Source organism: Sorex fumeus, unplaced genomic scaffold, assembly GCF_029834395.1.
Source record: "Sorex fumeus unplaced genomic scaffold, SorFum_2.1 ptg000032l, whole genome shotgun sequence".
Lineage (NCBI taxonomy): Eukaryota > Metazoa > Chordata > Mammalia > Eulipotyphla > Soricidae > Sorex > Sorex fumeus.
In genome coordinates this window covers 15,379,271-15,407,055 of record NW_026606089.1, presented here as the reverse complement: position 1 = coordinate 15,407,055, position 27,785 = coordinate 15,379,271, and the positions used below count along the sequence as shown (strand labels likewise).

At 51.1% G+C, this 27,785-nt stretch overlaps 1 protein-coding gene and 1 pseudogene across 1 annotated transcript in view; both read left to right on the top strand.

Moving 5' to 3' along the window:
- Positions 1-27,785, top strand: part of MYO18B (myosin XVIIIB) — a gene marked incomplete at its 5' end in the record, with an annotated part of 197,630 nt that overhangs the window by 36,196 nt on the left and 133,649 nt on the right. Inside the window, 4 exons of the mRNA XM_056116572.1 lie at positions 13,827-13,892; positions 17,121-17,249; positions 20,098-20,241; positions 21,457-21,546. Of these exons, the coding sequence (XP_055972547.1) occupies positions 13,827-13,892; positions 17,121-17,249; positions 20,098-20,241; positions 21,457-21,546 (429 nt within the window). The remainder of the gene's footprint in view (positions 1-13,826; positions 13,893-17,120; positions 17,250-20,097; positions 20,242-21,456; positions 21,547-27,785) is intronic.
- Positions 3,328-3,466, top strand: LOC130025913 (uncharacterized; annotated as a pseudogene).

Below are 27,785 nucleotides of genomic sequence, written 5' to 3'. Positions count from 1 at the left end.
TGGTGTTCGAACCCGGTCATCTGCATGCAAGGCAAATGCCCAACCCACTGTGCTATGGCTCCGGCCCAAACCAGATCAACTTTGAACTGCCTACCCAGTATCAAGGAGGCAGTGGAGTCCCTCTGTCCACGGCATAGTCGTCTGGTGGTGCCAACTTCTCATGCTGGCCGGCAGTTGTCCCACTGTCTCTTCTCTGTCTGGGTGCCTCCTGCTCTGGTCTCAGAGTGGACCCTCTCCCCCTCCCCAGTCATCCCCAGGACCCCCTCTCTCCATGTTGATCCCTTTAGCATCATGCCAGAGTAACTCAGACAGGATGTCCGGTGGAATGGCTCCTGTCTGTCGCCTCAGCTGTGCCCCCCCACCCTTCCAGTCCTGTCAGCCTCTGCTGCCACGAGAGAGTTGTCCTATCTCTGATGGATGCAAGGGAACCCATGCTCCCGCCCTCTGGCTTGCTGAGTATCCCGTGTTGATTGATTTGAGCCCAGGAAATCTCCCTCCCTGGGGGCTGGATCTGACACACCCAATTAAAGGCACGTCAATCTCCCTTTGCCAAGGCAGCCCCTCCGCTTCCCGCTCAAACCCAGGCGCGCTCACTCACTTTCTTCCCAGAGCTCCTTTCTGCTGAGACTTTGTTCACGCGAGGGTGGCCTGTGCCAGGCCTTGGAGGTATCGTTCTGAGCCTAAAGAATCCGGTGATGGACACGTGGTTCTTGGCCCTCATGCAGTGTCAGTGAGAGGCCCAAGGGTCAGAGCACATAGTTTGCAGTTGGATTGGCCGGAGCTTACATTCTGCTTTCGGGGGGTGGGGGGCTGTCTCCATCCCCCTGTTTACCCCCTCTGACACCGGATTGCCGTGGGAATCACGGGCCACACAGGAGCATCGGGTGTGTGTTGTAGCTGCCAACGGGGGCCAACACTGAGCCAGTGTGATGAGTCCAAGGCGGGAGACCCGGTGTGCGGGCAGCGGCCTACCAGGCCGAGGGTCGAGCACCAATTCCATAGCTGCCTTCTGAGGAGGCAGTTGGGGAGCAGTTCCAACCTGTCTCCCCAGTGCCCTGGGATCTCTCTGTCCAGCCTGTGTGTCCAACTTACTGGGAAATGTCAGCCGGGGTTTTCTGGTTGAACCCAAGCGAGGAAACTCTTGGCAAAATTCTCCGAGCCACAGGTGCTGTACTGCTGGGTGTGTGGGTCAGTTCCCCCCCCGCCCCCAGCATCTTCCAGATCCTGAGCGTGAGCTTTGAATGGTGGGGGTGTCACACAAGACACACAATTTTGGGGCACAGCGGGTCGGGCGCTTGCCTTGCATCCAACCAACCCGGGTTAGATTCCCAGCATCCCATATGGTCCTCTGAGCACGCCAGGAGTAACCCCTGTGCATTTCCAGGTGTGACCCAAAAAGAAAAAAAAAAGACACACAATTTTGGTGTCTCCCCGCCATGGTCATGAAGTACGTCCTGAGGCATGAAAGTATGCCAAGCTCTGGAATCCTTTTATTTGGCAAGTCCAGCCAATCACGAGGGGCTGAGGTAGGACACTGCCGGGAGTCTGCAGATACTGAGCTGCTTTTGACAAGGGCTCTGTGAGCTCAGGAAAGTTCTTTTATGCTCACTCTAGACAGACAGAAAGCTGGCATTTCAGGGCCCAGTGCCATCCTCGCAGCGCTGGGAGGATGAAGGTCTGTCTCTGTAACATTACCATAGCTTCATCACTGAGTCCCACCCATTATGACTGGGGGAGAAGGGACGGTCCAGGGGCACGGATTCGGGGTGTCTGACTTCCTGAGCACCTACCACATTTCATCTGCCTGGGAGAACTCGGTCGAGTTTCTTAGCCTTTTTTGATCTCACGTTCGTTGGTTACAAGGGGAAACTCCTAATTCCTATACGGAGGGTCAAATCCTTTCCTTAATTCCCACTCTCTGGATCACCCCGGATATATAGTAAATGATCAGCCTGTTTGAGGTTGAAAATAGTAATTTTGTCTTCTGTGGATATTAATGTCCCTCAACAGACCAAAGACTGTTATCACTGCCTTCAAGATGTCACGTAATACTTCAAAGGGAAAATAATTTATGGTGAATCAAAATAAAGGCGCAGCGATTCGTGATGATTCTGAGAGTGATCTCCTCAGAGTCACATTGGGGTGGATTCGGTTTTTGTCTATTTATATCACAGTGTTTTTTTTTTTTTGTTCTAATGAACATTTGCCTACTAGTCTTTGTGTTGAAATGTTTTTATTTCTCCTGGGTCCATAAATAGGAGTGGAATTACTAGGGTGTATGGTAAGTCTGTGCTTAATTTCTAGAGAAACTCCTAATTTTTTTTGTCTCTCCTTTCTCCTTTCTCTGGGACAGGGAAGAGGGAGAGCATTAGAATATTTGAATTTGTGTCTTTTTGGGTCACACCCAGCAGTGCTCAGGAGTTACTCCTGGCTCTGCATGCAGGATTTACTCCTTGGGGGCACTCGGGGGACCATGGGGAATGATGGGGATAAAACTTGGGCTGGCCATGTGCAAGGCAAGGATCATCCCCGCTGGACTGTTTCTCTGGCCCAAGAGTTAGTATGGTTTTAACTTTTGCAGCATTGACAATGGATTGCAGGGACATTCACAAGCCGTGCACTGTGACAGTGAGCTAGATCCCTGGGCCCTGAAGAGTTCTTTTTCGAAGCTACTGTACCATTTCCCGCTCACTCTTGTGGCGGATGAGGGTTCTGCCTTTGCTACATCCTTACAGAACTAGTTATTGTCTGACTGATGCTAATCATTCCGGATATGTGTAGTGGTACTTCATTGTCATTTTATTTTGCATTTCCCCTACTGATGTGGAGGGCTTTGTTTTGTTTCTGCATGTGCCTTGTGGCCATTTTCTGATCATTTTAAGTGAAATCTCTCTGCGGATCTTTTCTCATTTTCAATGGTGCTGTTTGTCTTCTCACTGAGTTGGGATAATTCTTTGTATTTTGGAGATAAGTCATTTATCAGACACACGCTATGCAAGTATTTCTCCCAATAGATGGCTTGTCTTTACATTTTCTTTTTGACGAAAGAGTCTTTAAAGCACAAATATTTTAATTTTCACGAAGTCCAGTTTATCATTAAGAGAAATAATGAACCAGGCATTAACTCTTATATCTAAGAACTCTGCCAAGTGAAGGTTACAAATATTTTCTCCCATTTTTCTTTAGATTTATAGTTTAAGCTCCCTCTTTGATTTAGTCCATTTTGCGTTTATTTTTGCATGTAGAGAGCTAGTTGTTTTTAATCCCGTTTGTTGAGAAAGACTCTCCTTCCTCCCAGGTGATTGCTTTAGAAATTTTGCCATGAAAATCCCTAGCAATGGACAAAGAGACACCTCATTGTTGGTGTTGCTCTTATATCTGTCGGGGCAAAGTAGCTGGTCCTTTGTTCATCCTAGCTTGATGCCTGGGTGGGTGGCCAGAACGATTTCATGCTTGGGACACATAAATAAAATAATAAACACTGTCACTGTCACGGTCCTCCTGTTGTTCATCAATTTGCTCGAGCGGGCCCAGTAACGTCTCCATTGTGAGACTTCTTGTTACTGTGTCTGGCATATCGAATACGTCACGGGGAGCTTGCCAGGCTTTGCCGTGTGGGTGAGATACTCTCAGTAGCTTGCTGGGCTCTCCGAGAGGGGCAGAGGAATCGAACCCGGCTTGGCCGGGCTGGCTGCGCGCAAGGCAAATGCCCTACCGCTGTGCTATCACTCCAGCCCAAACAATAAATAATAATAAAACTTTAAAAAATTAAAAAAAGAAACTTTGCCATGAATCCATTAACCCTAAGTAGAAGGATTTTGATCTGAAACTTCAGTTTTGTTCCTTAAGTCTGATAGTTGTCATATGTATCTTTTTTCCTTTCCCTTTTTTTCTTGTTCAGTATAATGGAAACATCGTCATTTTTGTCAATCTCGATTTAGAAGTGTGTCATTTCATTTCCACACAATTGGGGATTTCCCAAGTTATGTTTTTCTGTTGCTGGTCTCTGTTGAGTTCTCCTGTGGTTTGAGATTACCTTTCCTGGGATTTCAGGCTCCATAGGTTGACTGAGACTCTTTCGATGCTCTGTCTGAGTGAGTGCTCAGCCTGTGCTCACCAAGATCATGGATTCTGTTGTGGGTGGGTTGGGGTGTCTGCTCTGCCTAGTGGTTGGACCAGTGTGGTTTGTGGTGTTGCTCAGACCTATGTCCTAGCTGTTTGCCTTGTCCAGTTGTACTTCAATTTGTCCTCTCTAATTGTCCTATCAGTTATTGAGAGTCAGGTAATGAAGCTTCCAGCTGTTGACTTGTCTTTCATCGTCTCATCCTTTCATTCTTTATTTTCCGCTTCATGTACTTTGAGGCTCAGTGGTTAGGTACAGACATCTTTATAATTGCCTTATCTTCCTCATGGGTTGGCCCTTTTATCTCTATACCATGTCCTTCTTTCTTCTCCATTAATAGTTTGTGTTATAAAGTCTGCATTGTCTGCTCTTAGGAGAGCCGTTAGTTTGGTTTCTGGGCACAGAGCATAGCGTGATCCATTGTTCTTTTCTTTTCATCCTATTTTAGAATACAGAGTGTCTCTGGCAGATAGAATAGGGTTGGGGTTTTTAAAAAAATCTAGGCTGCTGACCTCTAGACTTTGTATTACGGTATCGAATCCACTGATATTAATGTGATTTGCACTTGACATTTAGTTAGATTGGGTTTCAATCTCCTGTTGGCCTTCTTCATTCTCTTCCCTTCACTCCTCTCGTCGATGCTACATATTTTCCACTGGACCATTTCTGTTTCACTTTCCCCATCTTTAGCCATTGTTCTAGGAATAACAAGGTGTATTTTAATTCATAACCTATTTCAGAAGATGACGAACTTGAGTCAGGTGAAATAGAATATCCCTGCTCCAGAACTCTCTCTTCTTAACCTTAGGGCCTTTACTACCACATACCATAGAAAAGCCATATATTATGTAGTGTTACAAACCTAACACTACAGCTTGATCACTTGACTTCCCTTTAATCGGCGATTTGCTCGAGTGGGCGCCAGTAACGTCTCCATTTGTCCCTGTCGTGTGCTAGTGTAGCCCAATGGCGTCTGTTCCTTCTAGGAACACGAAGAGTCTCAAACCGATCGTTCAGGATCTTGATGAAGATCCTGAAGATCCTTGATGACCATCTGGTAGGTGAGCGGCCACGCAGTCTTTTGACATCCCGTGAAATCCAGCCGGTAACGGCTCTAGTCCAGCGGTTCTCTCCAAATCTCATTACGTGACCAGCCCATCTGATTTTTGATGCCTTGGCAAACGAGACATCGTCCCTGATTCTTGATCTTTGACGGAGGTCAGAACTCCAGATTCTTTCTCTCATTTGAGTGAAACGTGATACTCCAAGCATAGCTCTTTCCATTCCTCTTTGGGAGACCTGAATGGCGTTCTCACCTTGTTTGCGTAGGGCCCAGGTCTCTGAGGCATATGTTAATGCAGGAAGAACAGTGGAATCAAAGAGATGTGCCCAGAGCCGGAGGTTCTTCATCCTCTTAGCTATTTCTTCGACACTCTTTACAGCTTTATAATTTACTTTTATTTCATAATACCTCCTTTTTGTTTGTTTGTGTTTAGTTTTGGGACACACCTGGAGGTGCTCAGGGCTAACTCCTGGCTCTGCACTCAGAAATCACTCCTGGAAGGGTTTGGGGGACCTTCCAAGGATGAAGGATGTGGTTCAAGGGATGAAACCCAGGTCAGCCGTGTGCAAGACAAGCACTCTACCCAATTTACTATTACTCTGGCCTCGTCATAATACCTCTTTTAGGTCTGTAACTGTCTTCACTGGAATTCCATTTCTTCAAGGATTTAAGTCATCTGTGTTACCATGATTTCAGTCTAAGAGGCCTCCTTTTTATTTTTTTTGGAAAGGCAGGCCTGAGAGAAATTCCCTTAGCCTTCATTTCACCATCCCGTTCAGATTATTGATCTTGTTGGAGATGGAATTCTGTGCCCACAATTTTCTCCCAGTTCCTTACATCCATGTTTAATCTCCCTACACTGGGGTCCCCAGGTTTTGGATGACAGGTCGGCCATTCTCCATAGTGGGTTATTTGTCTCATTTCTGCTTTCAACATTTTCCCTTTGTAGTTGCCTCTCAATGTCTGGACTAGGCTGGGTCCAGGGTTATACTCCTTGTCTTTGTGCTCTCCAGTATTTATTGAGTTTCATCGGTGTGTGTACATTAACTTTGAGGAGGAGATCAGATTTAGAGTTTTATTCATTTCTTTTTGGTTTTTAAGTTTCAGGGCCAAACCTGGTGATGCTGAGAGCTGACTTTGGGCTCTACACTTAGGGATTCCTCCCGGAGGGACTCCCTGACTGTATGGGGGTATGCCACGATAGACTCCCCCCACCCCAGTTGGTTGTGTGCAAGGTTCTACCTGCTGTCCCATCTCTTTGGCTCCATGTACGGAGTTTTTAACCCAGGTTTCTCCTCACATGGTTTCCACCCTTTTCTTATAAGACTCAATCTATTCCAGTAGTTTGCTTGCTATTACCAAACATGTACCTGACACTCTATTTAGTTTTCCCAGTTCTTGAAATGATTAAGTGATTCTCACCCCCAGCCCCATCCCCAGCCTCCAGCCCCTTGCTCTGTCTTCAAATCTACTGCCACTTTCTTCCACCATCTTACTTATACGACTGAGCTCCCTCGTGTGAACGTGTCCTTCCAATCATTACTTTTCTCAAGCACAGAATTCCCCTTTGGAGCTCTACAATCTCAACTCTGTGGACACATCTGGAGCCTCTCACTGCCCTCCCCTGGTGTGAGACTCCTGGTACTTATGCTCCGTTGTTTTGATTATTGTTTGATGATAACACCCTCATTCTTTTTTTTCTTTTTTTTTTTTTATAATTTTATTTATCGAATCACCATGAGAGCAGTTACAAAGCTTTCGGGTTTACAGTCTTGGTCATACAATGAAACACCCGTACCTTCACCAGTGCCCATTATCCACCACCCAAATCCCCAGTATATCCCCATCCCACACCCTCCCCCTACCTGTGGGGCAGATGATTTCCAAATTACTCTCTCTATACTTCGATTACATTCAACATTTCGACACCACACCCACCATTGTTATTTGGGATTTTACCCCAACACTCAGATAACATCCTCATTCTTGGGGCAGATGTGGGGAGGGTTGCCTGCCAGCATTGCTTAATGGTTATCAGAGGCGGTGAGCAAGCATCTGGAATCTTCAGGGCTGTATTGTGGTCGGGTAACACGTTCTACTTCAGGATTTTACACCTCCTGCCTCAGGTGTCACTTCTTGACTGACCTTTTCAAACGTGCCACATCTGTGCCCAGGACTGTATGTTTTAAGCGGGGATCTGCAGGTCTCAGCAATCCTCCTGGACTGTCTTGTGGTGCTATGGCCTTGGACATGTGTCCAACCTTCCAGATGGCCAAGTTGCAATGTGTGGGGCTTCCCAAGGCCCACTATGGTGACCCACACTGTGTCTCTCCTTGCTGTGTGTCTGGCAAAGTCACTGGCCCATGGCTTGTGCCCATCAGACCAGTCTCTGGCCAGCTGTGCCACTGACTCTTTTCTCCGTTGCTGTCAGGGTGCTATTTCCAGCAGTAACTCTGAGGGTGGGTGTCCCTGCACTTCTCTGTATGTGAGCCCCTTCTGATGGCAGAGATGCGGGCTTCCAGAGATTCCCCTCCCCCATCCCCCATCCCCCATCCCCCATCCCACAGGACTGCCACAGGGTGAAGCCAAGCTTGTCACAAAACTTCTCAATCTGTTGTCGCATCTTTTTCGACTTTCTGAGTATGGAACTTGATCCTTCTGAGCACTTTTTTTTAAAAACTTTTTTTTTTAAAATCAACTATTTGGAGCAATGGGCTGGAGCAGTAGAGATAGTGATAGTGGGTTGTGTGTTTGCCTTGCACGTGGCCGACCCGGGTTCGATTCCTCTGCCCCTCTTGGAAAGCTACCGAGAGTATCCCACCCGCACGGCAAATCCTAGCAAGCTCCTCGTGGCATATTTGAAATGCCAAAAACAGTAACAACAAGTCTAACAATGGAGACGTTACTGGTGTCCACTCGAGCAAATTGATGAACAACGGGAGGACAGGGCTACAGTGCAGTGCAGTTTGGGACAATGATTAGAAACATTCGTCCAACTCTGATGTCACCGTGGTCCTTTCTTCAGACCCCACTCTCCTGGCGGGGTTGGCAGGCTGACCCCTATTTGAGCAGAGGGCAGGGGGCATCCGCGAGGGGAAATGGCTTGCTCAGGACCTCCCAACTACTAAAAGGAGAAGAGGGACTGGATTTGAGCACGGGGGGACAGAACAGGCTTCTCTGGGTGTGTATTCTGCCCCCACGTCTCCCTGCCCCGTCATTTCCAAACTTGAGGCCTTTCACAAACCATGTCTGTGTACTGGGCCCCACCGTATCCATCTGTAAAGCCAGGAGAAGACAGCACCTGTCACAGAGGCTTGGGAGTGAGCTGAGCGAGGAGCAAGGCCCTCGTGAGGTGGGTCTGACTCAGAAATAGAAGAGAAACAAGTTTCTGTTTCGTCGCTTACAAGAAAATGGTCAGCATTTCACTCCGCACCGCAGCGCGCTATGCCAGCAGAGACGCCAGTCCATCATCTGGACGGCTGAGATGGAACAGTGGCTTCCGTAAAGACCCGGGGCGAGGAAGATGCTTCTTATAGGCCGCTCGATTTTTGTCTTGTCTTCCGCCAACTGGCAGTTCAAATATTACTCTATTATAGAGATCTAACCAGAAACACTGATAATTGACAGAAATGAGTGATAACTTGGCTGTGGAACCATCTAAGTGCAAGGCGTGAGTAATGCTGATAATAACAGTGGAGAGAGTCAGGGAAACAGTCTTTCACAGCTGTTCTCTGTTATCTGTCCCTGCCCCGCGCAAATTTTCTTGGCGGGAAAGATGGCCACCATTTGGCTGGGGAGGAAACTGAGGGTCTGAAGGAACCCCCACTCCCCAATACTGCCATTTGGAGTTAGGTCTTCTTTGGGGTTTGTTTATTTATTTATTTATTTGTTTATTTATTTATGGGGTGGTGGGGCATTTAGCAGTGCTCAGGGATGGCTCTGCACTCAGGGATCACTCCTGGTGGTGCTCAGAAGATTGTGTGAGATGCCAGGAATCGAACCTGGGTTGGCCACGTGTAAGGCAAACACCCTCCCCACTGTGCTATCACTCCCATCCTAAGGATTAAGCTTTCTGCTTGTCAAAGGAAGTGGTCCAGAAGGAAATATTTTTTGTTCTTTCTTAATATTCTTGGCCACCCAGACATTAGCAGTGCTTAAAGAAAACCAGCAGACGGAGAGGAACTCTAGGCAGTGCAGTGTAGTGGTGTGTGTTCGAGGGCTGGAAACTTGGCCCTCATTCTAGTGGCCCTCCTGCAGATTGACCCTGTCCGAGCTGGCTGGGACTAGCCTAGTCTTTCTTGAGGGACCACTCTCTGCTAGGGGTGGTATGAAGTTTTCCCATGACCACCACCACCACCACCATCACCACCACCACAGAATCTTCTGGAACAGTTGTCATCACCCCTGACTCGCACTTCTCCCAGGACCTTAACCCAGGTGTTTACCAACTCTAGATCCCGATCGCCCTCCTGTTCCCCAACATGTACTGTGGGTATTATTGTTATTTTTTTGATTTCAAGCGTCCATACCCAGCAGCGCTCAGGCTTTCTCCTGGTTTTGCGCTCAGGGATTACTTCTGGGGGTACTTCGGTGACTGTATGGGATACTGGGGATGGAACCAGCCGCGTGCAAGGCAAGTGCCCTACCCATTGCACTATCTCTCTGGTACTGCTGGGGGTATTATTTAATCACTAGGTAAGGCAAATTTTCTTGATTGTGGGTTTCATTTCTTCGTTTTTAATCCATCCATCTTTTTTCCCCCGCAATCAATTTTCATTTTTGTTTTCCTCTTGTGCAGGGAGAAAGATGTTATATTCCAGACAGAATTTGTTTTATGTATTCTGCTGCTTATAGCACTCTTGGAATGGTTTCGAATAAAGTATAATAAATGAAACCACTGAATTGTGGGAGGAGGGGCATTCTGAAATATTTTACTAGGAGGACCACGGAGGAAACTTCCTCGGAGATGACAGGCGAAGGTTTTGTAAATAGTTCTATTTATGACTTTTTTTTTGCTTATCACCTTCACACATTTTCCATGATGTCATTTTGGGTTTTTTTGTTTGCTGTTATCATCACAAGTTTTCCTGATGGCGATGACCCATGGAATTGACTCATCTGTTCAATTACCCCGGTCTCATAATACCTCCTGCTTCTTGAGTGTTGCAATTACTTTTCTAACAGTTTCTTCTGAAATAGACTTGGTGATTTTCAGCGAATGAAGGCCCAGGAGGGGTGACTTGAGGGTGGAGTGGGAGGGGAGCTGGCCGTGGCCCAGGAGCCGGGTCCAGCTCCTGGTGTGACCTCTCTGGGGGTACAGAAAGCCGGCAGCCACAGAGTGTCCAGGACTCTCTGGCCAGAGGAAAATTCCACAAGGTGGTTGGTGACCTGCCCGGTGCCACGTCCAGGAATCCCTTTGTACACATTTGTCCCTCTTGCCGAGGGCTGCTTTTCTCCCTTTCCCCCTTTCTCTCCCCACATGGTCAAGTGGGTGGCTCTTCCTTGGGTGCTCCTGTACCCTGGAGCTCCTTCCTGCTGGTGAATAGCACCAGGTCCAAGTGGAGCAATGAAGAGATGCGTTAAATACACGGGCTAGGTTACTGTCCAGGGCCTTGATTCAGCAAGTCTGAGAGTGAGACCGTCACTGGTACACATGGCAAAAGGACAGAACCCCGGAAGGGCTGCCCTGGGAACCTTAGCACCCCACCCTGGGTGAGCTGGACATGAGAAGCAGTTGAAGAGGTCAGTGACGTTTCCAGGGAGCCTGACCCACCTCCGTTTTCATCTGAACCTGCCCACAGGTCACCCCTGAGCTCAGAGAAATGAGCTTTTTTGGTTTGCATGACTCACTCCCCATGGAATGTACATTCATGTCTCAGAATGTACTTCTGAGCTTTTGGCCATGTACCGGGGAACACCTTGTCTCTGCTGTGTGATCATGACCACCGTCATCCCACCTCTCTAACATTTTCTTTTCCTTTCTTTCTTTCTCTCTCTCTCTCTCTCTCTCTCTCTCTCTCTCTCTCTCTCTCGGCTTTTTGGGTCACACCCAGAAATGCTCAGGATTTCCTCCTGGCTCTGCACTCAGAAATTACTCCCGGTGGTGCTCTGGGGACTATATGGGATGCTGGGGATTGAACCTGGGTCGGCCACATGCAAGGCAAATGCCCTGCCTGCTGTGCTATCGTTTTGGCCCCTCGTGAATGTTTTCATCTTGCCCAGTGGAAACTGGGTTACCTAGCAGCCCCAACTCCCCATCTCCCTCTGCCCTGTCCCCATGTGCCTTGCATGTGTGGATATGTGGGATCACAGGGTGGGGTCATCCATCCTTTGTGTCGGCTCGTTTCTCTTAGTAGGGTGAGTTTCACTAAGATGAGAAGGCACTCCTCTGGAGAGCAGGTGGGAAGGAAAAACAATGCAGAAAAGACTTGAATTTTTATGTTTATTGCAGCACTATTCACAATAGCCCAGATATTTTGGAAAAAAAAAACCCAGGTACCCAAGAAGAGACGCTGGATAAAGAAGCTAGGGTTCACAGACACTTTGGAATGCCACTTGGTCATAGAGCAATGAAGTCATGCAATTTGCTGCTATGTGGATTAATCTGGAGAGTGTTGTGCTGAGTGAAATTAGTCAGAGGGAGAGTGACAGACACAGAATGATCTCTCATATGCTGGATATAAAGAAACAGTATAGGAATAAAAATATGCCTATAGACAATAGAAACAAAAAAACTCATGACCTGGTCTTCAGTAGGAAGCAAGCCATTCGAGGGTGAGGATGAGAATGGGACAGGGAAGGGAACAATGAAATGATGCGCACGATACCCGATCAGCAGCAGCATTGCAAACCACAGAGGGAGGAAGGAAGGAAGGAAGGAAGGAAGGAAGGAAGGAAGGAAGGAAGGAAGGGAGGGAGGGAGGGAGGAAGGAGGGAAGGAGAGAGAAGGAAGGAAGGAAGGGAGGGAAGGAAGGAGGGAAGGAGGGAGGGAGAGAAGGAAGGAAGGAAGGAAAGGAGGGAGGGAGGGAGGGGGGAAGGGAGGAGCAGGAAGGAAGAAAAAGGAAGGAAGGAAGGAAGGGAAGGAAGGAGGGAAGGAGGGAGGGAGAGAAGGAAGGAAGGAAGGAAGGAAGGAGGGAAGGAAGGAAGGAAGGAAGGAAGGAGAGAGAAGGAAGGAAGGAAGGGAGGGAAGGAAGGAGGGAAGGAGGGAGGGAGAGAAGGAAGGAAGAAAGGAAGGAAGGAAGGAAGGAAGGAAAGGAGGGAGGGAGGGAGGGGGGAAGGGAGGAGCAGGAAGGAAGAAAAAGGAAGGCAGGAAGGAAGGAAGGGAAGGAAGGAGGGAAGGAGGGAGGGAGAGAAGGAAGGAAGAAAGGAAGGAAGGAAGGAAGGAAAGGAGGGAGGGAGGGGGAAAGGGAGGAGCAGGAAGGAAGAAAAAGGAAGGAAGGAAGGAAGGAAGGAAAGAAGGGAAGAAGGAAGAAAGGAATGAAAGAAAGGAGGGAGGGAGGGAAGGGGAAGGGAGGAGCAGGAAGGAAGAAAAAGGAAGAAAGGAAGGAAGGAAGGAAAAGAAGAAAAGGAAGGAAGGGAGGAAGGGAGGGAGGGAGGGAAGGAAGGAAGGAAGGAAGGAAGGAAGGAAGGAGGGAAGGAGGGAGGGAAAGAAGGAAGGAAGAAAGGAAGGAAGGAAGGAAGGAAGGAAGGAAGGAGGGAAGGAGGGAGGGAGAGAAGGAAGGAAGAAAGGAAGGGAGGAAGGGAGGGAAGGAGGTAGGGAGAGAGGGAGGGAAGGAGGGAGGGAGGGAAGGAAAGGAAGGAAGGAAGGAAGGAAGGAAGGAAGGAAGGAAGGAAGGAAGGAAGGAAGGAAATGATGCCTGCCACAGAGGCAGCCCCTGGGATGGGAGGGAAAATAGACACGGTGCAGGGATGGGTTTTGGAACATTGTATGCCTGAAACTCAACCATGAAAAAGTTTGTAGTTCACAGTGACCTAGTTAACAAAGAGAAAGAGAGAGGAGAGAGAGGGAGAGAGAGAAAGCAAAAAAGAGAGAGTTAGAGAGAGAGAGAGAGAGAGAGAGAGAGAGAGAGAGAGAGCGAGCAAGCCAATGGGACGGGTCTCAGCAGCAAGCACAGTGCATGGTTGTGTATCTGAGGCTCCGTTTATCCCATCACTGGCGGGCGGGCCCAGGTCGCTTCCCCTTTTGGCTACAGGGCATGAAGCCCCTCGAAATGGGATTGCGTGCACACAAGCAGCTCCGGCTTCTGTGTTTGGCTCCGTGGGACTCTATACTCAGATGTGGGACGGCTTCCCGGGAGGGCAGCGGTGTGCCTGGCGTTTGGGGGACCCCTGCCGCCCACAGCAGCTGCATCCCGCACAGCCCTGCCTCCTCCTCCATAAGCATGGGCAGCTGGGAGGACTGCCCACTAGGGTTGCTCTGGGGAGGCCCCAGCCCAGTGGAGGCACGGCAGGGGCTCAGGACATGCCCTTCCTCTGCCCACTCAGTTGGGTGCGGGGGACTCTGGCAGCAAAGCTCACGCGCTCCTCCTCCCCCCTGCTCCCAAGGTGTCCCCCTGCCGTTGGGTCCCCACACTTGCATCCCGAGCACCTCCTTCCTGTGTCTCAGTCTCTCTCCCCAACTCACCCGTCTCTTTCCGGCAGGCCGTGGAGGAGCTCCTGCAGAGCCTGGATCTGGAGAAGACCGCGGTGGCGGTGGGGCACAGCCAGGTGAGGACAGCGGCTCTCTCACCATCCCCTGCCCATCACAGGGAGACCAGACTCTTGTCTGCTTTATCAAATAAGGTTTTATTTGAGTTTAGGTAATCTGGGCCCCTCACCACTCTCCTTGTGTCACCTCTGGCTTGATCTTCACCCACATCCCCCAGCCCCCGCACTCCCCCGACCCTCCCATCCCCCAGCCAATCCTCCTCCCGTCATGTCCCGTGGATCTTTGTTTATTTTTGTTTGAGGGGCCATACCCAGCAGTGTTCAGGGCTTACTCCTGGCTTTGTGCAAGCACAGGGATCACTCCTAGAGGGCTGTGGAGACCATATGGGGTGCCAGGGATTGAGCCTGGGTACACCTTGTGCTGGGCATGTGCCCGACCTATTGTACCATCACTCTGGCCCCTGTAGTGTTTGTTGATCAGATCCTCCCAGTTCATTGTTTGTCAGTGTGTCGATGTTTCCAGAACCAATGCTGGGGCCTGGATAAATAGTGGGAGGAGAGAGTCTCAGTCCTTAGCAGGACAGGACATGGGAGCGATGGCCCCATCAGATGGTCAGTGTGTGGCTTTCAGTGATTCTAGAGGACAACCAACAGGCAAGGGGCCGCAGTTCCCAGAATCCGTAAAGACAGGGGATATTGTCTGTGACTCTCTGCCTGGGCCTGATAAGCAGGCCAACCCAGGGAAGCGAATAATTTAGATTTTTCTTCCTGATTCTCCACCCCTGGTGCCTTTTATCAAGGCCTCTGCGGAGGGCCATGACATTTATGGAAAAGAGGGGATTTCATACACGGTCAGCTTTCTGGCCGACCATGTGCTCATAAAAGGAAAATAACAACAACAACAAAACCAAAAAAGGAAAAAAAAAAAAAAGAAAAAATCCGAACCCTGATAAGGTCCTGCCGCAGTGGTGACTTATTCCCATTCCGTGTATGGTTGTTTCCAATTATCTTTTTAATGAAAGCTTCATACTTAATCAATAGTGGTCTTGGCAGCACGCGCCGCCTTTTGTAATATACGAACTAGTGCTGTCATCATTCTGATCATTGATTTTTTTTTTCATAGCAGCTTTTGGGACTCACTAGCTTGTGAAATTAATGCGGTCATTATTGAGGCAATCTGATAGGTAATGAGTCAATCGTGTCTTTATTTCGATGAGGCTAATTGTCTTGGTGGCCCTGGCTGATAGGAAGTGTTCAGAAAAGCGGCAGAGGGTTGCAAAACCGAGTTAGCACCGATCAGGGGGTGCTCATTTGCGCCCCCCCCTTGAGACAGAACTTGCTCACTGGGTGGACCGAGGCAGCGTGAGCGTCACTGACAGAAAATATGTTTGGCGGGGGGGGGGAATGGAAGATTGATGGAGACCGTGGTTGCACCTGGAATCCAACGTCAATTCAATCTCAAAATTCCAGGCCTGAGAATCCCAGTGGGGGAGGAAATGAAGCCCATGTTGACATGGAGAAGGGGGTGCAGGCGTTGAACCCTGGGTTTGGGTCTCCAGTATTTGTATTGTGGATCACTAGTGGTGTGAACTGGAGCTCATGACAGGAACTCTCTGAGCCAAGAAACTCCTCACCCTGACCTGGAGATCCCCATGAGACCGAGGAGAAGAGGCTTTGGAAAATGGAGCAAGTGTTAATTGTGTCCAGCAATAATTGGAGTCTCATCTGGAATCAGACAAGGCGGGATTTGGGGGGCAGGGGGGGAAGCCCTGGTGTTGCCCCTTGCTTGTTGAAGAGTGGGGAAATAAATACCCCTTTTCATCCTCCGTTGTCCCCTCTATAAAGTGGAGTGCTCTCAGTTAACCAACACTTGGGATAATGAGTGGTCTGAAGCATAAACTGCAGGTGCTTGGAGCAGTCTACCTGCAGAACAGATGGTGAGCTCAAAGCCAGAACAACAGAATTCTGGAAAATGTCGGCCACTCACGGAAGGTCTCCCCCACACTGGGTAACGCCACTTAGATGGAGCTAGAAGAAATAGAGCCCCTTAGGTCTCCACATCCAACAACAACAACAAAAAACCAAAAACATGCTTGGGGCACTGGACCGCTCCTAGAAAGAACCTCCTGTGTCTTAGCTGGAGAGACAGTACCGGAAGGAGGGAAGGCACTTCCTTGGCAGGCTGTCACTTCGGCAGACCTGAGTTTGATCCCCAGCACCACACCTAGTGGCCTGAGCACCTCCAGGGGTGACCCCTGAGCAGAACCAGGAATAGCCCTTGAGCTATCCCCTTCCTTCCCTCCTCCCCAGAGCAGCACCCACACATCCGGACAGCGAGCCCTTCTCAGGTGCAATCGTAGGTACATCCTTTGCTCCCTCCCCTGTAGATGAGAACGTGGCCGCACCCCATTAGCACCCCTCCCCCGTTCCATGCTGACTACCTGGAGTTTCAGGTTCTCTTTGGAAAATCCTTTCCCCCCACCTGCTGCACCCCCCACCCCACCACACACACACACACACACACACACACACACACACACACACACACTCAGTGAGCAACTGGTCCTGCTGGGAGCTGGGACGCATCGATCCCTTTGCTACAGAGCCAGTCATCCATTATTGATGAGCCCCTGCCTACACACTGCGGCCTCAACTGCCATTTTCTCGCTGCCCAAGCACCCGCTGGACCGGTGGGGTTGCCCTCACTCCCCGCTTGCCTGTCCCTCTAGACCCCCCGGACCCCCATCTCCACTGGAACTGTTCCCTGGAGCCCCCGATCTCTAAGCCAGCCAACAGCATCACCACAGGCGCCCTCAGACCCAGCCCCAATAGGGCGGGGTGGGGAGGCCTGGACCCTCAGAACAATCCACTTGCTCCCTTCAGCCCCCTGAGAATCCAGTGGATGGGCCTGTCCGGGAAGCAGCTCTTTGATCCAGGGGATGCACAAGTCTCCTTGGGTCTAGGTGGCAGTGCCAGCTCTCCGTTAGCACAGCTTGGGGCGGGAGGGGGTCTCCAATACGGCTGCGTCTCCAGTAAGCTTTCAGGCGGTGTTGCTGCTTGTGTGGGCCCCTACTCTGAGGACCTGGGGGGCTCACAGGGACAGAGCCTCAGGTGGCAGAGGCTGCAGGGTCAACAGCTGCACACCAGTGTTGCCAGGGGCGATGGAGAAGTTGGCGCGCTGCAGACTTTCCATCAGGGGGTGGACATGAGCACCCCCTGATTGGTGCTGACTCGGTTTTGCCTCCCCTTGCCGGCTGGGCACTCACCCACCACCTCCTCTCCTGGCAGGTGTTCCTCAAGGCGGGTGTGGTCGCCAGGCTGGAGAAGCAGCGGGAGAAGCTGGCGGCGCAGAGTATTGTGCTCTTCCAGGCCGCCTGCAAGGGCTTTCTTTCTCGCCAGGAATTCAAGAAGCTAAAGGTAGGAATTGGGGAACAGCAGACTGCCCAGTGCCCAGAGGCCTGAGCCATCTCTGCAGGGCCTGGGATGTCATTTTGTGTCCCTGGGGTGTCACATTTAGGTTCTGCCCGCTTGCTCTCAGGTGCCACCTGTTGGTGTGATGCTGGGAGCGTCGGGTGCAGATCCAGGGGCCCGGGGAGTGGGGGGGGGGGAGCACTGTGGTTTTTGTAGGTTGCCAGGAAGAGGCGGGCACTGTCTGGCTATAGCTCCACCCTGAGTGCTGTGCCTCTCAGCAATCGTTTCTAGGAGTTGGACACCCGGTCACCAATGACCGGGTGTCCTTGGTGTCCAATGGCCTTGGGCTGGGTTCCCATGAGGTTATGCAAATCTCTCTGACCCAGTCCTGGGTTTGAGCCCTCGCCCCTGGGAAAACTTGATTCTTCATGGATCCAGAGACATGAAACCTGCAGACAGGAACCAATCACTGGGGTCTCTGGGCCCTGAGGACAAACTTCAGAGTTCATAATTCTGTACCCACCTGGGTTACCCTCTTCAGAGAGTGCAGAGCACCCATTTGCACTCTGACACCTGCAAAGAGGACTGTATGGTCCTCAACATGGGGCCTGTGGTCAGTGGTCAGACCTGCCCATACTACCTGACTGCTGGTGGGATGAGCAAGTGGACACTCAATATAGGGGATGGCACATAGTAGCAATAAAAGAACCAGTGCCGGCTTAGGACCATTCTAAGTTGTGCTCAAGTTTATTAGGGATTATGTGCCTCTAGTTTATAGGGATCGGTAGATCAGAAGGCAAGAGTTGGAAGAGGCAAGGGCACTAACTCTTGAAATGCCTTGGGCAGTCACTCTGGCCCGGGAATGATTAGGACAGCGGGTAGGGCGTTTGCCTTGCAAGTGGCCAACATCAAGCAGAGTTCGGTTCCTCTGCCCCTCTCGGGGAGCCCGGCAAGCTACTGAGAGTATCTCGCCCCACGGCAAAGCCTGGCAAACTACCCGTGGTGTATTCAATATTCCAAACACAATAGCGGTTGTCACCATGGAGACGTTACTGGGCCCACTCAAGGGATGAAGAGATGGACAGCAGGGCTCAAGTCCCAGCCTGGCCATTTAGAAGTGGTGCGATCCAGGCCACAGGGCCGCAGCTTGTTTTTCACTCTGTTCGTGGATTATTTTATTTTATTGTTTGTTCATACCGAGTGATGCTCAGAGCCTACTCCTGGCTCTGCATTCATTTCTGGTGGGGCTAAGGGCACCATATGGGGTACCGGGGATGGAACCCTGGTTTGTCACATGCAAGGCAAATGCCCTCCCTGCCGTGCTATGGTTCCAGCCTCTGGACATGCATTCGTAATTCTCCTTCTCCAGACCATGGTGAGGACATAGCTAAGGTATGAAAGGTTGGGAAAACCCATGCAGCCTCCCAGCATTGGCTGTCGTGTTGGTGTGGCAGGGAGAGCGTCCTGTGGGTGTGATCCCTGTGTAGGATAGGATGAACTAGGTCAGTGGTTCTCAAAGCGGGGTTCCCCAGACCCACCACATCCTTATTGGTGGGAGAGTCGCCACCTCCTCTCCATCCCCAGACCGACTGACTCCTATTAGAGCCTCACCTTTCCAACTGGATTTTAATAAATCCTCCTCATGTTTGCAAAGTGCAGGGTTTCAGTACACTTAAAATGGTCCAAATCCCCCAAATGTCTACGTGATCATGGCTGCCATTATCTCGTGGAGAGAAATTCAGGGATTTGAAGACTACCTGCCCAGCAACAACTTCTTCTTCTTCTTCTTCTTCTTCTTCTTCTTCTTCTTCTTCTTCTTCTTCTTCTTCTTCTTCTTCTTCTTCTTCTTCTTCTTCTTCCTCCTCCTCCTCCTCCTCCTCCTCCTCCTCCTCCTCCTCCTCCTCCTCCTCCTCCTCCTCCTCCTCCTCCTCCTCCTCCTCCTCCTCCTCTTCTTCTTCTTCTTCTTCTTCTTCTTCTTCTTCTTCTTCTTCTTCTTCTTCTTCTTCTTCTTCTTCTTCTTCTTCTTCTTCTTCTTCTTCTTCTTCTTCTTCTTCTTCTTTTTATTCTCTTCCAAGTGGTACTCAGGAAGCCTGAGGCCCCTCCTGGCTATTCTTAGTCAACCAGGCTGATGGGTGGCTTCACAGGTTCTAGGATACAGTGCTGCTCGGGTCCTGCAGGACCCCTGAAGGTCATCCTAAGGAGTCTTCCAATCACTCCCAGCAGTGCTCAGGGGGTCTCCAAGACTGCATCCTGCAGTGCTCAGGGGAGAATCATTGTGCCAGGGATGGAACTAGGGTTGGCTGTATGCAGGGCAAGCGCCTTAACCCTGAGCTAGCTCTCAGCCCTGCAGGATACCTCTCAAACTTAAACTCCTCTATAGGTGCGGACCTTGTGTTTGTTTATTTTCTATTCCTCATTCTATTCTTTTTTGGTGGGGGGAGGAAGGTGGGTGGTTTGGACCACACCTGGTGATGCTCAGTGCTTACTCCTGGCTCTGCAACCACACCTGGCGATGCTCAGGGCGTTAACTCCTGGCCCCGCACTCAGGAGTTATTCCTGGTGGTACTCGGGGAGCCATAAGGGATGACAAGGATTGAACTCAGGCTGGCTGCAGGCAAGACAAACCCCCTACCTTCTGTACTATCTCTCCGGGCCCTCTCCTGTTATTCTGACCCACGATTGCTTTATGGCTAATGAGCTCACGGCAGAGACCTGAGCAGGAAGCGCTTCTGCCTTGGTCCTGGGCTCTGAAACCGGCCCTCCGTGCCCTGGGCCATCCTCTGCCTCCTCTCTCTCCTCCACCCTCACCTGACTCGGGGCCGACCCCTCAGCCTCCACCCCTCTCTCCCTGCAGATTCGCCGGCTGGCTGCCCAGTGCATCCAGAAGAACATGGCTGTCTTCCTGGCCATCAAGGACTGGCCCTGGTGGCAGCTCCTGGGGTCCCTCCGGCCCATGCTGAGCGCCACCATTGGGGACGAGCAGCTGCACGCCAAAGAGGTGAGTCCCTGGGGCTGGCAGGGCACCGAGGAACCTCCCACGCACACCTCCCCATCCGCCCACAGGGCTTTTGACCCATTGCTGTGCAGTGTTCCGTCCCCCCCCCCACATTCCTCCTGCTGTCCGCTTGCTCTCTGCCATCAGCCCTCGCTGCCCACGTCTGTTCTCCTTTGTGCAGACTAGCCTCAACCCCCTGCCCAATTCCTCTCCAGTGGGTGCTGTTACACCCACCCCGGCCCCCTTGGTGTACACAGACACTCACTGCTTCTCCCAAAGATGCCACCATAGGGTCATGGGGTCCTGAGCCCCACACCCGTCCCAGTCCCAGTCCCCTCTACCCCGTTGGTGCCCACCTTCTGGCAGGCCGTCATAAGGGGTCGGTCTTGCTTTTTCCGGCCCACGTCCCTCTTTTGCGGGCTGGGGGTTTCCCCCAGGAGGTTCAGAGATGCTTTAGTTATGGGATTCAATGCAAGAGCCCAAGGGTGCTGGGGACCTCCACAGCTGCACCCAGTGGTGCTCAGGGGTTCACGTGCTATGAGAATCAAACCCAGGTCCGGCACATACTAGGCATGCCCCCACCCCTGTTGTTGTTCTGTCCCCCTCCCCACACTTCTTGTAAAGATTAGCAAACACACACACACCACTTAGTTCCTTTTGAAATTACACTAAAGGTAGCATTATATACACACACACACACACACACATATATATATATATATATTCTTCTGCAGATGGCATTTTTTGCTTAAACTATCTATTCTGAGAATCAGGCTGTGTCTCCTCCGATAGAAATCACTCTGGTTCCCTTTCCACGGCCACATGGTGCGACAGTTCCCAGCGAACATTCTGCCAGACTGCCTGGGGTGGGCATCTCATGGGCCCCCGGTGGGGGTACGATATATGTAGCACCAAGCACTGGCAGGGAGTGGTCTCCCGGAGGACAGAGAGCGGAGACAGCCCTCAGGGAATCAGGAATCAGGCTGAGCAGCTGTGCCGAGCATCTGTGTTCAGACCCCAGACTGGCGCAGGATGGCTCAAATAGACTCCCATACAAAGAACTGAAAGAGAACCCAGGAGCACGTTGTCTCCCCATTCCCCCCACCCCCACTGCCCTGCCTGCCGTCCCCCCCCGCCCCCTACCATTCTTTCTGAACATACTTGGGACACACATTTCCTGGCCACAACAGCTTCCCTTAAGGGCTTTGCTTTTTGCAGGAGGAGCTGGCAGCGCTGAGGCAGAAGCTGGAGAGGTCAGAGAAGTCACGGAACGAACTTCGGCAGAATGCAGATCTGTTAGAGAGCAAGGTACCCCCATCCCACGTGGGGTCCCTGTGTGGGGTGAGGTCTGCCTGCCCAGGGCGCTGAAGAGGCCCCGGGGACCATGCTAAGTGCTTGGTGAACCTCAGAGCAACCTCAGGCGGGGGCTTCTGTCACTACCTCCACGTTATACAGGGGGAAACTGAGGCTCTGGGATATTGGGTTCTTACCATGGCCACATGTACCAACAAGTGTGGAGCTGAGATTCAAATCTGTGGCAGTCAGGCTTCCAAAGGGAAATATTTTGTCTGCAAATCACAAAAGTGGGGCTGGAGCAATAGCACAGCGGGTAGGGCGTTTGCCTTGCACTTGGCTGTCTCAGGTGCAATTCCCAGCAACCCATATGGTCCCCCGAGCACCGCCAGGAGTAATTCCTGAGTGCAGAGCCAGGAGTAATACCTGAGCATCGCCAGGTGTTACCCCCGCCCCAAAAAAAGCAAAAAAAAAAAAAAGCACAAATTGCAAGGGAGTAAGGGCACATAGGACTGTGTTGATCAGCTTTCGTTGAGCAAAGCCTAAAAAGAACCCAGACTTGGACACACTCACAGCCGCATCACCAACATGTGCACCTGCCACAGAGAGCCCCGGAGACTGTCAAGAGCTTGATTAAACCCACTGCAAAAGTACAAGGGCCCTAATAGAAAAACCAAAACAAATTCCCAAACTAGTCAAAAATAGGAATCCACAGTTCCCTTGAGGTTTAACTTCTGGTTGCAAGAGATTTTTGTCTTTATTTTTAAAAATTTTTTGGCAACAACAAAATTGTTTCTGAAGGCACAGTGGCCGGAAACCAATCCAACATCAAATGTGTTATGAAGCCAAAGCCCCGCCAGCATGTTATCCAAGGGTGAATACAAGCCCAAAGTGAGAGAAGTTCAAGGGGCGCTGGACTCGTGACTATCTGACTGCTCTCAGCGTTAAGCTCCATGAAGAGACCTGCTCGGAGCATTCCAGCATAAATCTCTTTTTGTGCACATTTCTTGCTTTTCGACTAGGAAAATACAGAGGGATTGACCGGCCGGGTGGGTTATTTCTGGGTTCAGCCTGCAGAGAAGCTGTCCCACAGCTTCCTGAAGTGAGTCTTTTTATTCATGCCTGGCTGGGGGGTGGAGGGGAGGGAGAGAGGTGGGTTTCCAGTTGCTCCACATCAGGCCAGGACCTGGCATCTTTGCTTTTTTTTTTTTTTTAATTTAGCAGCTTGAGCGGTTGCCTGGTTGTACCACACTGTGATTTAAATTTGCACCTTCTGCAGGTTTCAGCTCTCTGGCCATCCGCTTTGCAAAATGGTCTTGAATAAGACAAGCCTTGTCTGTCGCTTTTCTGACTTGTAGCAATACTTTTATGGTGGCAGAGCTGCAGAGCCAGTTGCTGGAGACTGGTAAGATGGGCTTCTTTCTCTACGCCCTCACTCGCCTTCCCGGCTGCTGTCGGTTGAAGTGCTTTCGGAAGCCCCGTGTCTCTCCAGAGTAGAGAAAGAGTCCAAGGGCTCTGGATTCCCCTTTACCTGTCTCTGTTGCTACATATGTACACTTGAGCTTCCCATTCTCTATTTGTTTCCGTTCCCCAGTGTGCACAGTTTTTCCACCCTTGTGCACCCCTGAATTGGGATGCATTGGGATGGTTACTAAAACTGGCCGGCACATCATTTTTTTTTTTGTTTTTTGGGTCACACCTGGTGATGCACAGGGGTTACTCCTGGCTCTGCACTCAGGAGTTACTCCTGGCGGTGCTCAGGGGACCATATGGGATGCTGGGAATCGAACCTGGGTCAGCCGCGTGCAAGGCAAACACCCTACCCACTGTGCTATCGCTCCAGCCCCAGCACATCACTTCTTTCTTACCTTATATATCATGGCATGTCTTGTGGCCCAGTCCATGGCAGCTCAAATGCGATATGACAGAGCATAGAGAGGCCCAAGCAAGATGTGATCCGAAGGAAGAGGTTCTGGTCTCCCCTGCCCCAAGGCTGCTGTTGACTCTCATTGGTTTCTCCTCTACATTGTAGACATCAGAGCCCCCCGGTTGAGGAACAGGGGGGCTGCTAACCTGGGGTGTATCGTCTCCAGTTTTATCTGCCGAAAGTTTAGTCTGAGAGGGACTCTCGGGGGATAGGAACTCCACCAACCGAGTCTTCAGCTTGCTCCGAGCAATCCTGGTGTAGGGATCAAGCTGGATTCGAATAGAAGTTCCCAGAAGAGTGTCAGGGGGCTGGAGCGATAGCACAGAGGATAGGGCGTTTGTTTGCCTTGCACGTGGCCGACCCGGGTTCGATTCCCAGCATCCCATATGATCCCTGAGCACCGCCAGGAGTAATTCCTGAGTGCATGAGCCAGGAGTAACCCCTGTGCAATGCCAGGTGTGACCCAAAAATCACAAAAAAAGAAAGAAAGAAAGAAAGAAAGAAAGAAAGAAAGAAAGAAAGAAAGAAAGAAAGAAGAGTGTTAGAATTCCCAGGAGATGTGTTATAATACTTATGCGCAGACTCCTGTCTGGCCATTGATTAAGCAGGCTTGGGGGTCTCCCCCGAGATCCTAGATCTCCAGATTCTCAGCTGGTGCTGAGTCTATTGGTCCCGGGACCACCCTTGGAGCCACATGGCAGGAGAACAGGCAGAGCACGGGCGTTCCCTTCCATGCATCTCTTCCCGGAAGTTTCTTTCTGGTGACCTCATGGAGCCCACAGCCCCTTCAGAGCCAGGCACAAGAGGGTGGTGGTAGTGAGGGAGAGATACCCCTTCCCTGTGTCCCTGACTCTACCCCACCTCCCTGTGTCTGTGTCAGCCTGCATGGAAACAGTTCTACAGACGCATGTCGGGCCTCATCACCAAACCACTACCGTTTGACTAGGCTTATTAAAAAGACAACATTATTGCAAAATGATTTAAGTGCTTCATTTGCAAAGAAGCAGAAGAGGAGATGAGGAGTCTCGGGCGAAGCTGGCTATAAATATTTTTCAAGCGTGCAAAATCTGCCTCCATGCAAAGTGGGGTTCTTTATTTCCATGAGAAAGCCGGGCCTGTCTGGTGGGAAGTACCAGGAAAGCTGTGGGAGGGAGCACGTGGGGAGTAGGAGAGTGGGGGGGGGGGTGTGATGGTTGTGGGGGGGACGTTTTCTTCATTATGTTTGGGGCTTTCCTTTAGATCTTACTGATGGCCAGAGACAGAGCCCTGGGCCTCCAGTCTTGGCTCTCCTGAGCCCACGTGGTCTGACTTTGTGTCGAAAGACCCCACCAGGAGCTGTAGAAGATCCAGGTTCCCATATCCATTTGCAGGGCAGAGGAGAGGCACAAGAGGCCGAACACGTTCTTTGCACACAGGAGGACCCGGGCTTGATCCCAGGAGACCACCCATCCTTGATCCTGATGGGTGGTCTCCTGCACTCTGCTGGGTGTGGCCCCGAACGAAGCAGCCCATTTGCAAAGCACCAGGGCATTTGCAAGGTGCCAGCGGCAGACATCTCCATCTCCCCGCCATCCCCCTGCCGCCCAGTATTCTAGGAGGGAAAGGCCATCTTTGGGGCAGGCAGCCTGGGTCCGAGTCCTGTGCTCTGCACCCTCCTCCCCTTCCTTTTCTGTCTCACTCAGTGTGCCAGTCTCAGCCGGCTGTGGGAAACCCCATGGCATAACCTAGGCAAAGGCAGAAGAACCCCCGGAGATTAATTTAAGATCCACATGGGAAAGTTCTGGGTGCGTCACTTTTCCCCAGGCAAAAAGCGGGGACATTCTCATCCCTTGTTTTGTAACATAAATGAAGTCGGGGTCTGTATAAGGTCAGGGCAGAGGATGATGCTCTGAGCAGCAGTGTGTGGTTTTGTGGGGTGGGCAGCTGGCCAGGGGTCGAGGCTGCCCGGTTCGTGGCTGGGGTCCCCCATCAGCCAGCTGAGCAGGCCCGGGGGAGGAGATGTGTGCCTGATGCCTCAGTTTCCCCATCTGCCCACAGAGACATCAGCACTGCCCAGGGCTGCGGTGGGCGGAAGCACTGGGCAGGAGGTGAGGGATCCTGAGAAGGTAACGGGTGCTGGTCCTCAGTGATGTGCCAGACGGGAGAGACCCACCCCCGTGCTGTCTGAAGCACCATCCCCTTTATGTCCATAGGGGACCACAGAGTCTGCCACTCAGCCAAGGCTTTGTTCTGGAATCTCCCCTATTGATGGAGGCAACTCTGGGGGGCAGATGCTACTAGAGGAAGTGGAGGTTTAAGCTCCTGGTTTAAGCAAACTCTCTCCTCTGCCTTTCATCCTTAGCATCTTAGTCCATGGGAGGAAATGTCCCTTCGTCTAGGCCCACGCTCCCTTTGGCCATGGCCCCACTGGGGTCCTGGGGGCTCAGGTCTCCTCTGACCTTGGGTCTGTTCTGGGATGTTCACCTCCCCTCCTTGAGCTGACTTCCTGGGGGTGTCAGGCAGCTGGGGCACCTAGACACCATCCGTGACTCACTCGTCACCAGCTGGAGCAAATCATTTTCACAGATCAGGGATCAGTGCCTCAGTTTCCTGTGCCGCAAAGATGGAATATCCCTGGCCAGATGTTTGAGGGGTTTCAAGAAGGTGGCTGCACCAGGGTCTCTGCAGGTCTGCTCTATGTGTCAACATTCACCCATTCAAGGACTTGGAGTTAACAGCCCCTTTGGGCTCAGTTGAAAAGGACAGGAGAGGGCTGGGGTGCTATTTGTGCTCTACAGTGATGTGGGGGGTTTGGGTCTCTGACTGTGAAAGCCCGGGGAAGAATTGGATCAAGACTGGAATTTTTTTAAAAGTGCCATTTCTTAAAAAAAATTGGGGGGATCACATCTTGAAGTGCTCAGGGCTTATTCCTGGCTCAGAGATCACTCCTGGTGCTGCTTAGGGAACCATGTGGGATGCTGAGGATCGAACCTGGGTTGGCTGTGTATGAGGCCTTCCGACTGCGCTATGGCTCTGGCCCAAAGTTTGGTTTTCCTCTCTCCTGCCAACTTCCAGGTGGGGTCCTGAAGGGTAGGTCCCTACACATAGTCAATATATCACCAGGGACCAGTGCCACCTATTGGCAGCTCATGCGACTCCCACGTGGGTTTCCTGTTACATGGCCCTCCAAGTCCTGTTACCCTGTTACCCATGGGTCCCTTAGACTGATAGCGAAGCCCGGGTGCGGGGTGTCATTTCTGTTGAGGTCTTTGCAGAATAGACAGCAAAGTTCCTTCATTCTTGGCCTCTTCTCTGAGGCCACCCTCAGGCTCCTTGTCCCTCCACAGAAAGAGGGTTTCTCATGGCTGGGATAAGCATCAGACCAACTGCCCCCGGCGCCAGGTAATCCCATCAACGGCCAAGACCAGAGACTATAAAACCCAGCTCCCAAAAGCGCGCGGCCGCATTTGTGGCCGCGTGACATCTTGTTATCTCATTCTTACTTTGGACAACTCGGCGGGCTACCAAATGTATCCTGCTCGCACGGCAGAGACTGGCGAACTCCCCGTGGTGTACTCAATATGCCAAATACCAGTAACTATGATGGGTCTCATTCTCCTAACCTTGAAAGAGCATTTCTCAGGGCTAGGATGAAGGAGACGTTACTGGTGCCTGCTCGAGGCAATTGACGAACAACAGGATGATCATGATCGTGATCGTGATTGGGCTAAGCGCTGGGATCAGCGAGGTCTGCAGAATCTTTTCCATTAATTGGCCCTTGAATACCCTGTAAGGGTGCTTCTGAGTTTGCAACCCAGGCTCATGCCCCATGCAAATGTTTTGCACTTGCCTAACAGCTGTGGTGGGGTGCCCTCCCTTCTCTTCTGTGGACAGAGCCCCTACCTTGCAGTAGGGGACATGGGGAAGTGGTTTGTCCAAACTGGGGAAGGAGGTCGGGAACTATTTGTCCCTGAAAAGCATCTGTCATCTGCCCCATTTGAGAGGACTAATCAGCCTGTGGGCTCCCGACTCAGGTTCTGTGGAACTCAGAATTAATGCATTAAATTAATTTTTGTGCTCCCTTTGCTCAGGCCGATTAGCGCAAATTAAATTTCACACTAATTGGCTAAGGCGAAGAGAACACAATCCCGGGTGTTGGGGATCAATGCTGATCTCGGGGCTGGGGACTCGGGCTAGAAGAGTGAACTGAATCTCTGCCTGGATTGCACCTGCCATTTTTGGAGGACTCCCTGCAAAGGGTCCCCTTCCCCCACCCCAACCCCCAGCCCGGGTGCTTCTCTGCACCTGTCACCCAATGCCACCTTTCAACACCAAGTCCCAGGGCTAG